The 11,810-nt window shown below is 44.2% G+C and overlaps 1 protein-coding gene across 1 annotated transcript in view; it reads left to right on the top strand.

Moving 5' to 3' along the window:
• ALPK3 (alpha kinase 3) overlaps positions 1–11,468 on the top strand; it is a 151,407-nt gene extending 139,939 nt beyond the window's left edge. Inside the window, exons 12-15 of the mRNA XM_073652677.1 lie at positions 614–702; positions 2,874–3,091; positions 3,174–3,222; positions 8,161–11,468. Coding sequence (XP_073508778.1) covers positions 614–702; positions 2,874–3,091; positions 3,174–3,222; positions 8,161–8,509 — 705 coding nt within the window. The 3' untranslated portion in view covers positions 8,510–11,468. The remainder of the gene's footprint in view (positions 1–613; positions 703–2,873; positions 3,092–3,173; positions 3,223–8,160) is intronic.
• The last annotated feature ends 342 nt before the right edge of the window (positions 11,469–11,810 follow it).

Genomic DNA, 11,810 nt, shown 5'->3' on the forward strand with positions numbered 1-11,810 from the left:
GTGGACATTGTCTATTGACAGTAAGTTGCTTATCAGAGGAGGGGCAGAGTCAGACAACTTGGCACATGGCAGCTAGTTGCAACAATGATGATGTCCTCCTAGTGATAAAACCTTCATTGTAAGTAAACAATAGCACAAAGCCTGATAACTGACACATCCTTGAATTTAGTGTTTTAACCCTTACCTCATGCTGTCCTCAGATAACATAGAAAGACAGATTCCCTTTAATAGGTAATTTGTGAATCAATTCACAAGAAACCTATCCTTATTGGATAGAAAGTTGGCTTTGAATAGGGCAGCCCCCTGCTTGAACTTATTACTTTATCAGAACATGGGTCCTCTAGAGGATGTTCTTGTATTGTATTAGTAAAGTCTGCCATATATGACATTCTGATAACTGTTTTTTTTATTAACTCAGAAAATAATAATTATTATAACAATCATTTCAGAGATAAAGATAGCTCCTAGTTTGTCAGTTTTACACACATTCGTTTTATAATAGCTGCAGTTGGGCAGATTTCTCAAATAAATCCAATAATATATCTGTTATTTTATCATAAATGGGTCTTTCCACTTCACAATTGTACCATTGCCTTTTATGTTTATCTTCAAGGAATGTAAAATTCAGAACACAACCAGGGAATATTGCAAGATATTTGCTGCTGAATGCAGAGGGGTCCCCAACTTTGGAAAGTTTCCAGAGTAAGTATGGTATATTATAAACATGCTCATTATTCTCATTATTTGATATACAGTACAGACCAAAAGTTTGGACACACCTTCTCATTTGAAAGATTTTTCTGCATTTTCATGACTATGAAAATTGTACATTCACACTGAAGGCATCAAATCTATGAATTAACACATGTGGAATTATATACTTAACAAAAAAGTGTAAAACAACTGAAAATATGTCTTATATTCTAGGTTCTTCAAAGTAGCCACCTTTTGCTTTGATGACTGCTTTGCACAATCTTGGCATTCCCTTGATGAGCTTCAAGAGGTAGTCACCTTAAATGGTCTTCCAACAATCTTGAAGGAGTTCCCAGAGATGCTTAGCACTTGTTGGCCCTTTTGCCTTCACTCTGCGGTCCAGCTCACTCCAAACCATCTTGATTGGGTTCAGGTCTTGTGACTGTGGAGGCCAGGTCATCTGGCGTAGCACCCCATCGCTCTCCTTCTTGGTCAAATAGCCCTTACACAGCCTGGAGGTGTGTTTGGGGTCATTGTCCTGTTGAAAAATAAATGATGGTCCAACTAAACACAAAACGGATGGAATAGCATGCCGCTGAAAGATGCTGTGGTAGCCATGCTGGTTCAATATGCCTTCAATTTTGAATAAATCCCCAACAGTGTCACCAGCAAAGCACCCCCACACCATCACACCTCCTCCTCCATGCTTCACGGTGGGAACCAGGCATGTAGAGTCCATCTGTTCACCTTTTCTGCGTCACACAAAGACACGGTGGTTGGAACCAAAGATCTCAAATTTGGACTCATCAGACCAAAGCACAGATTTCCACTGGTCTAATGTCCATTCCTTGTGTTGTTTAGCCTAAACAAGTCTCTTCTGCTTGTTGCCTGTCCTTAGCAGTGGTTTCCTAGCAGCTATTTTACCATGAAGGCCTGCTGCACAAAGTCTCCTCTTAACAGTCATTGAAGAGATGTGTCTGCTGCTAGAACTCTGTGTGGCATTGACCTGGTCTCTAATCTGAGCTGCTGTTAACCTGCGATTTCTGAGGCTGGTGACTCGGATAAACTTATCCTCAGAAACAGAGGTGACTCTTGGTCTTCCTTTCCTGGAGCGGGCCTCATGTGAGCCAGTTTCTTTGTAGCCCTTGATGGTTTTTGCAACTGCATTTGGGGACACTTTCAAAGTTTTCCCAATTTTTCGGACTGACTGACCTTAATTTCTTAAAGTAATGATGGCCACTCATTTTTCTTTACTTAGAATTTGTATTATGGCAAGAAAAAAGCAGCTAACAGTCTATTCAGTAGGACTATCAGCTGTGTATCCACCTGACTTCTGCACAACGCAACTGATGGTCCCAACCCCATTTATAAGGCAAGAAATCCCACTTATTAAACCTGACAGGGCACACCTGTGAAGTGACCTGGCCTCCACAGTCACCAGACCTGAACCCAATCAAGATGGTTTGGGGTGAGCTGGACCACAGAGTGAAGGCAAAAGGGCCAACAAGTGCCAAGCATCTCTGGGAACTCCTTCAAGATTGTTGGAAGACCATTTCCGGTGATTACCTCTTGAAGCTCATCAAGAGAATGCCAAGAGTGTGCAAAGCAGTCATCAAAGCAAAAGGTGGCTACTTTGAAGAACCTAGAATATAAGACATATTTTCAGTTGTTTCACACTTTTTTGTTAAGTATATAATTCCACATGTGTTAATTCATAGTTTTGATGCCTTCAGTGTGAATGTACAATTTTCATAGTCATGAAAATACAGAAAAATCTTTAAATGAGAAGGTGTGTCCAAACTTTTAGTCTGTACTGTATATGCTTTGATTTGAGCAGATTTGCTAATATTAACTTATTAAGCAATGAACTATTTTAAAATTTAGACTTTTATAGGGATCGTATATCATTTACCTATTTTTACCAGTTCAAAGGTGTCTCATATTACTTGGTGATAGAACCCTGTCAATAGATCACAAGGTGCCAGGAACAAAATGCCTAGGCATCTGCGCTGTTTATTACATGCACAACTCAAACTGAATGGTTCTAAGCACATTTCCATTGTTAAAACTAATATGTCACCAATTTTTTTGGTACCCCATTGGAGAGCAGCATGATGTAGGTGAAAAGACCCTGATTCCAGTGATATATCACTTCTTGTACTGGTTTGCATTTCTTCCAGGATCTTACCTCTGAATTTGATTTATCGGCCTGCCAACAATGTCCCCTATGCTACCATAGAAGAGGACCTGGAAGGCAGATTTGAGAAGTACTGTATCCGAGATCTTTCAGGAAAATTACACATGAAAAACAGCACAGAAATAGAGCAGAAATGCTGCACTTTTCAGCACTGGGTGTATCAGTGGACAAATGGGAATTTCCTCACCACCACTCTAGAAGGTGAAAAGGAAGAGCTGAGACGAAACATGATTTTTTTATTTTTTATAAATGCATGCATTTATGTGTATATTTGCTTTTCCAGGTGTGGGATGGAAACTAACCAACATAGGAATTGCCACAAAATCCAAAGGGTGAGTAAAAAAGTGAATGTAATAGGCTTTTCATCACATATGTTTTAAAACGATGTCAAATTGATTCTTTACATAGAAAAACATAAAAATTTGAGAGTCCTCAGTGGTTGATACCTTTTAATGGCTAACTGAAAAGATGGTAGCAAAGAGCAGCTTTCCAGACTCCTCAGGTCTCTTCAGCAGGCTCAGTATAACACAAAATCTGAAGTCACATAGTTATGCAGAACAGGACACAGGAATAGTGCAGTAAATAAGACAAGAGACGGGAAGCAGAACTATCAATATGGCTACCATACTTCACCTGCAGGGATCTTGTGTGCTGGTGCCGGAAAGTCAGAGTGACAGAGTGTGACAGAGTGCGCAGGCGCAGGATTTGGCCGCGGCCACTGCTCGTCACAGGGCACTGTGACATGCAGGGGAGGGGGGAAATATTGTAATTAACACAGTAGGCAAGATTTCTTGCGGGCCCCGGGACGAGAACACATCAGAAACTTGTAGGAATAAAAAGACATTTCACAGCAACACGACCTCTAATATGAGGCACACAGGTATGAATAGATTTACATTTCTATCACCTGTATGCCCATATTAGAGGTCAGATAAGTGCCAGGGGGTGACAGATTCCCTTTAAAAAGAGGAAGAGAAGACATCAGATGACATCTAAGAACATTGGAGCTCTTGGGGGGCTGTTTTTTCATAAAAGTTGATGTTACCTAATTTGTCAAGAAACCGACCAGACTACCGACCATCCTGTGCTTTTTTACAATTTTAAATAACAAAACACAATAAATGTCAGTGTGAATATTAATGAGCATGGTGATTTGAAGGCACACAAAAACTCCATGATGATACTGTTGCAACCTATAGAAATCAGAACAGGAAAGGTCATCAGACTAAGTATAGTCTCAGACCTTAATGGGAACCTTTCAGGTCCACTGACTGTTCCCAGCCACTAGTATCTACTATATAATTGTCTTATCCCGTCTGTCTGTCTGTCCTGGAAATCCCGCGTCGCTCATTGGTCCGGCAGCGGCCAATCAGCGCAGTGGGATTTCTGAAAAAAGATGGCGGCCGTTAGCGGCTCATCTGGCGGACTTAGGTCAGCGGCGATGCAGCGGGGAGATGAGCGGCGCTAGCAGCACAACTACCCCGACCGGCGCCGCTGACCTCCATGCGGCTAACGTTGGAAGATCAGCGGCTTGGCCCGCTGATCTCCCGACAGCAAGTGTGAACGGAGGACCGGGGAGCAGCGCCGCCGGTCGGGATGCTTCTGCTGCGAGCAGCCGCTCATCTCCCGGCTTCTCGCACCGGGCCCACACTAATACGACGCTGATTGGTCGCGGTGGCCGGCCGCGACCAATCAGCGAGATGGGCGGCAAATTTAAACTCCGCTCTGCTGATTAATCACGGCCGGCCACCGCGACCAATGAGCGAGACGGGGGGCCAATTTAAACGCCGCTCTGCTGATTGGTCGCGGTGGCCGGCCGACCGTGACCAATCAGCGAGATGGGCGGCAAATTTAAACGCCGCTCTGCTGATTAATCACAGCCGGCCACCGCGACCAATCAGCGATATCGGCGGCAAATTTAAACGCCGCTCTGCTGATTGGTCGCGGTGGCCGACCGCGACCAATCAGCGAGATGGGCGGCAAATTTAAACGCCGCTGTGCTGATTGGTCGCGGCCGGCCACCGCGACCAATCAGCGATATCGGCGGCAAGTTTAAACGCCGCTCAGCTGATTGGTCGCGGTGGCCGGCCGACCGCGACCAATCAGCGAGATAGGCGGCAAATTTAAACGCCGCTCTGCTGATTGGTCGCGGTGGCCGGCCGCGACCAATCAGTGAGATGGGCGGCACATTTAAACGCCGCTCTGCTGATTGGTCGCGGCCGCCGGCGGCGACCGCTACCAATCAGTGAGATTGGAGCCAAATTTAAACAACGCTCTGCTGATTGGTCGCGGACGCCAGACGCGACCAATCTGCGAGATTGGCGCTAAATTTAAGCAACGCTCTGCTGATTGGTCGCAGACGGCAGACGCGACCAATCAGCGAGATTGGCGCCAAATTTAAACAACGCTCTGCTGATTGGTCGCGGTGGCCGGCCGCGACCAAACAGCAATTTTGGTGACAAATTTAAACACCGCTCTGCTGATTAGTCGCGGTCTCCGACCGCGACCAATCAGCAGTATTGGCGCCAAATTTAAACCTCGCTCTGCTGATTAGTCGCAACCACCGGCCGTGACCAATCAGCGATATTGGCGCCAAATTTAAACACTGCTTCTCTGATTGGTCGTGGTGGCCGGCCGCGACCAATCAGCGATATTGGCGTCATATTTAAACACCGCTCTGCTCATTGGTCGCAGTTACCGGTCACGAATAACCAGCATTATTGGCGACAAATTTAAACACCGCTCTGCTGATTAGTCGCGGCCGTGACCAATCACCATTATTGGCGCCAAATTTAAACCCCGCTCTGCTCATTAGTCGCGGTCGCGACCAATCAGCATTATTGCCGCCAAATTTAAACCCCGCACTGCTGATTAGTCGCGACCGCCAGCCGTGACCAATCTGCGATATAGGCGCCAAATTTTAACACCGTTTTGCTAATTGGTCGCGGTTGCCGGCGTCAACCAATCAGCGATTTTGGCGCCAAATTTAAATACCGCTCTGCTGATTGCGCCCGGTCGGCCGCATACCTATTCTAGAATACCCGGTCGGGATGCTTCTGCTGCGAGCAGCCGCTCATCTCCCGGCTTCTCGCACCGGGCCCACACTAATACGACGCTGATTGGTCGCGGTGGCCGGCCGCGACCAATCAGCGAGATGGGCGGCAAATTTAAACTCCGCTCTGCTGATTAATCACGGCCGGCCACCGCGACCAATGAGCGAGACGGGGGGCCAATTTAAACGCCGCTCTGCTGATTGGTCGCGGTGGCCGGCCGACCGTGACCAATCAGCGAGATGGGCGGCAAATTTAAACTCCGCTCTGCTGATTAATCACGGCCGGCCACCGCGACCAATGAGCGAGACGGGGGGCCAATTTAAACGCCGCTCTGCTGATTGGTCGCGGTGGCCGGCCGACCGTGACCAATCAGCGAGATGGGCGGCAAATTTAAACGCCGCTCTGCTGATTAATCACAGCCGGCCACCGCGACCAATCAGCGATATCGGCGGCAAATTTAAACGCCGCTCTGCTGATTGGTCGCGGTGGCCGACCGCGACCAATCAGCGAGATGGGCGGCAAATTTAAACGCCGCTGTGCTGATTGGTCGCGGCCGGCCACCGCGACCAATCAGCGATATCGGCGGCAAGTTTAAACGCCGCTCAGCTGATTGGTCGCGGTGGCCGGCCGACCGCGACCAATCAGCGAGATAGGCGGCAAATTTAAACGCCGCTCTGCTGATTGGTCGCGGTGGCCGGCCGCGACCAATCAGTGAGATGGGCGGCACATTTAAACGCCGCTCTGCTGATTGGTCGCGGCCGCCGGCGGCGACCGCTACCAATCAGTGAGATTGGAGCCAAATTTAAACAACGCTCTGCTGATTGGTCGCGGACGCCAGACGCGACCAATCTGCGAGATTGGCGCTAAATTTAAGCAACGCTCTGCTGATTGGTCGCAGACGGCAGACGCGACCAATCAGCGAGATTGGCGCCAAATTTAAACAACGCTCTGCTGATTGGTCGCGGTGGCCGGCCGCGACCAAACAGCAATTTTGGTGACAAATTTAAACACCGCTCTGCTGATTAGTCGCGGTCTCCGACCGCGACCAATCAGCAGTATTGGCGCCAAATTTAAACCTCGCTCTGCTGATTAGTCGCAACCACCGGCCGTGACCAATCAGCGATATTGGCGCCAAATTTAAACACTGCTTCTCTGATTGGTCGTGGTGGCCGGCCGCGACCAATCAGCGATATTGGCGCCATATTTAAACACCGCTCTGCTCATTGGTCGCAGTTACCGGTCACGAATAACCAGCATTATTGGCGACAAATTTAAACACCGCTCTGCTGATTAGTCGCGGCCGTGACCAATCACCATTATTGGCGCCAAATTTAAACCCCGCTCTGCTCATTAGTCGCGGTCGCGACCAATCAGCATTATTGCCGCCAAATTTAAACCCCGCACTGCTGATTAGTCGCGACCGCCAGCCGTGACCAATCTGCGATATAGGCGCCAAATTTTAACACCGTTTTGCTAATTGGTCGCGGTTGCCGGCGTCAACCAATCAGCGATTTTGGCGCCAAATTTAAATACCGCTCTGCTGATTGCGCCCGGTCGGCCGCATACCTATTCTAGAATACCCGATGCGTTAGAATCGGGCCACCATCTAGTAGCGATATAAATGTCAATCCTGTACTCTAATAAGTTGTATGATGTGCCACCCTAAGTATACAATCATTCAAGAATATACTTTTATCCAGCAGCGTCTCATATCTTAGTGAGGCGACTAGCTTGGCGGGGCTTCTCTTTCCACAAACCTGTCCTGCTTTGAATCTTCTATAAAGTCTTCCCAGACCACAATTGACATCTTGAATATACTCCCCTTTATGATAGGGCTGTTATGCCCAAGGAGGGGTGATTAGAAGATCTGAAGCAGAACTAATCTGGGGAAAGAGGCACCCCGCCAGGCTAGTCACATCACTAACATATGAGACACCGGAGGATAAAAGTACATTCTGAAATTATTTCATCCTTACTGTGGCACATAAAGCACCTTATTAAAATACAGGAATTGGCATGTATACCACTATGCTTGCGAATGGGAACAGTCAGAGGACCTATAAATTTACTGAATATTATCTATTAAATATCAATTTTTGACCATGTGTTTATATAAGTATTGAATAAGTTTATACGGTAATATTTTTGTAATAACTTTTGATCTGGATAATATGAAAAAAGTACTTTCACACTATTAAGTGTTTGTATCTTTTTCAGATATCAAGGAGTAAAAGAGAGCTGTTATCCTGAAGCCCTGGAGGAATTCTCTTCAGTTCACCAGTGCAATAGTTATTGTGAAATGCTAGATCTCAAGTCCTTAAAAGTAACTGAAGGTCTGCAACCTCCCCCGAAGCCAAAGGGCTCAAGGAGTCCACAGATGGGAAGGAAAACTGGCTCTGCTCAGTCAAGCCCCCAGATACAAAAGAAAGTCATGTCAAGCCCACAAACCGCAAGAAAAGGCAGTGTCAGCCCTAAAGCCACCCGAAAAGCCATAGATGTAGGTGACCCACAATTAGTTCACAAAAACAAAGGAAGTGAGGGGTTAACAATTCCAAAACCACAATAAACCGTGAAAATGTCCCATTTTGCGACATGCTATACCTGGACTTGACGGCAACTGCTATTTTAATGACTAGACTAAGCGGACGTATGGGATGCACTAACGTTCTTCTATGTTTTACGTACCATAACAGAGTGGCTGTGGACAGCCTAACCTGTGTGGGGTTAATCTGAAATGGAAGGTCAGCAATAAAGGTGCATTTACTCTTGAAACAAAGACTATGTACTATAAAGAGGATATCTATATTTGGTACACTACTGCTTAAAGGAGCATGGTGTTTCAAGACAAAACTACAATTGTAACATACAGTGTAAAAGATGAATGTGGACTACAAATCTCTCCAAAGATTTGTTCTGTAATCACAAGGTTAAATGCACCTCCTCTGCACATTTGATTTTACAACCATCATGTACGACTAATGGATAAAGAGCACAATTGTACAAAGTCCAGAGTATTTTCTTATTACTTCATGACTCACATTTACTATACCATCTTGTTGTTCTGCTTCGTGGAACATCAGGATTGACACAAAAGTGATTTTCAGTCCAGACAGTAGAACATGTACTGAAGTGTACCCGGCGAATTTCAGTGTTTCAAGTGGAAATTACCAAGCTACCGCAATGGTAGTAGATCGGAGAAGCCATCTAATTTTTACAACCAATGTATCCTGAACTGTGTCTCCCAGTGTCTCTCTGCACGATAATGATATTCTCAAGAGATAGTGTGGTCTTTTTTTTGCACTGGCATATGGTTTGCTAAATCTCAGGGTGTTTCTTCCAAGGTCAATTATGGGACAAGTCTTTTAGGCTCTATTTAATTGGGATTCAAAATTATGTGGTTATTATTGAAATTTAGAGTAACTCATAAGAGAATTCCTTATGGACCTAAAAGGCATCAGATTCTGGTGGCAGTAACATCATTGGACTGTTGACTAAATCCTAAACCGTTGGACTAGTTTTGGTTCTTTTTGGTGACTCCAGGGTGATCACAGCACTTTCTAGCTAATGAATGTATTTCAGAAATTCAGATAATGAGTTAAATATATTAGTTATGACAACTCTGTGCCAACTGATCCCAAAAGAATCAGGCAAGACTGCAAACACACCATCTGAGCTACTCACTTTGCATGAAACTGAGCATTTGTTGTAACAGAAACCTAACTGCACTAGCAAAACTAAGTTTCTGTAATCTAACATAAGATATTGTGCCAGACGTAGCATTCTCTATTGAGATTGTCCCTTCTGTAAGTTTGGATGCTTCATTCTCCATGGTTGTCAATAACTTATGTTATCAGTGCCCATTACATCCATAGATCTGGGAATACAATGTATGTGGCAGTAACAGCTATTACTACCATTCATGACAGATAGCAAGTAGCTAAATGGCTCCTGATCACTTTATAAACTGGGAGAACAGACACCGAAATTAGAGAACAGAAAGTTCTGATGAAAGCATGTCATAAGAACAAAAGTTGCTATTTAGTATTGATATACAGTACAATCTGTATATAAGGGAATTAGGTAACTACAGGTTACACTCCGTATATATAGGTTAAGCAACCACTGCACATGTAGGGTCTTCTGCTTCATCGCTGGGTAGTGCCGATTTGCTCTCTATGCTATTGCATATGAGGTATTTGACTGTAATGGAGAATAGAGGGAGTTCTAGAAAAACCTCATCTACATGACTTTTCATTACATCAGAGCTGTGCCCTCCAACCTAAGTTGTGAGCCGCATGTGGTTCCCAAAATGGTGGTACCTCTAAATACTCTACTATTGTGGCCTAATAGCGCCAGGAGTGTCATAATATTGAAGAAACTTGCCAAAAAGGTCAAAGCCAATTATCTGTTGATGCTAGGTTAACTAAGTCACATGTTTTCCCTTAAAATTCCCATTTTTGGCTCAACATCACTTGTATTCCTTAATAGTGCCAGCCTTGTAGGACATATATTTCATCTGAAAATCTCCTAGAAGACGGGCACTGATGAACCAAGGTCTACATAATCAATAAAAGAATAAACCAAAACGCATTTTATTCTGGGGCAGAGGTAGCAGTAACCCTCAGGTCAAATGCCTCTCTGTAATATGAGGACATCTGAAATAAAATGGCTCATTGTAGGTGGGGGGTCCTGTAACTTATGTTGCATTGGAGCCCTGAAACTTTCAATTTCATTGTATTTGACTCTCTAAGGAAAATGTTTGGTTTATGTCATGTGTTATTTGTCTTTGGAAAAGTTATTTTAAATTGAATAGATTGAGAATAAAGTGACAAATGCGATGTTCAAGTCTAAAAGATTAATTTTTTACCTATCCAACAGAACTACAAAGTAATGTCTTCTCATTTAGGCTCCATTTTGGGGCATGATTGTCTGTTAGAATTATAAAAAGTGGTCTGCAAGAATTATTGATAAATTATAACTTGTATTTTAGAACCTATTTTTTTGCTTGTCAGAAATTTTAGAATGATATAGAAAACATTTTATTTCAGGGTTTGAACTATTTTTCATTGGTGCCTCACCATAGCTACACAAAGTATTCTAAAAAAGCCCATTTTGCTACAAAATTCTGAGTGGTGCTCAGGGTTGCCAACCTAATTGTTTTATCAGTTGCCCAAAAAAAGATAACAATCATAGACAGCAAAAAAAATTTATGATGAAACTGGAAAATGATAATAAATAGATTATATGTGATTAGAGATGGGCGATTGATCTGCGGAGGATTGAATTTCCTGAAATTCGCAGTTTTACGCAAATTCTAACACTTTAAGATTCAATTTGTGGTTTTCAAAGGAAAGACTTGCCGGACACCGTTTCCCACACTGATGAAGCATCAGAGAGGAGGCTAATGTCATTTTGAATTGCCACTCCCCTTAATGCTTTGCAGCTACAGTTGTGCTCAAAAGCTTACATACTCCGGCAGAATTTTTCCTTTCTTGGCTTTGTTTCAGAGAATATGAATGATAACCAAAAAATCTTTTTCTCCACTCATGGTTATTGGTTGGGTGAAGCCATTTATTGTCAAACTACTCTGTTTTCTCTTTTTAAATCTTAATGACAACCAAAAACATCCAAATGACCCTGATCAAAAGTTCACATACCCTGGTGATTTTGGCCTGATAACATGCACAGAATTTGACACAGATGGGTTTGAATGGCTACTAAAGGTAACATCCTCGCCTGTGACCTGTTTGCTTATAATCAGTGTGTGTGCATAAAAGCTGAGTGATTTTCTGGGATCCAGACAGACTCTTGCATCTTTCATCCAACCACTGACATTTCTGGATTGTGAGTCATGGGGAAAGTAAAAG

Source organism: Phyllobates terribilis, unplaced genomic scaffold (genome assembly GCF_046119375.1).
Source record: "Phyllobates terribilis strain yellow unplaced genomic scaffold, ASM4611937v1 Scaffold_11__3_contigs__length_659146591, whole genome shotgun sequence".
Lineage (NCBI taxonomy): Eukaryota > Metazoa > Chordata > Amphibia > Anura > Dendrobatidae > Phyllobates > Phyllobates terribilis.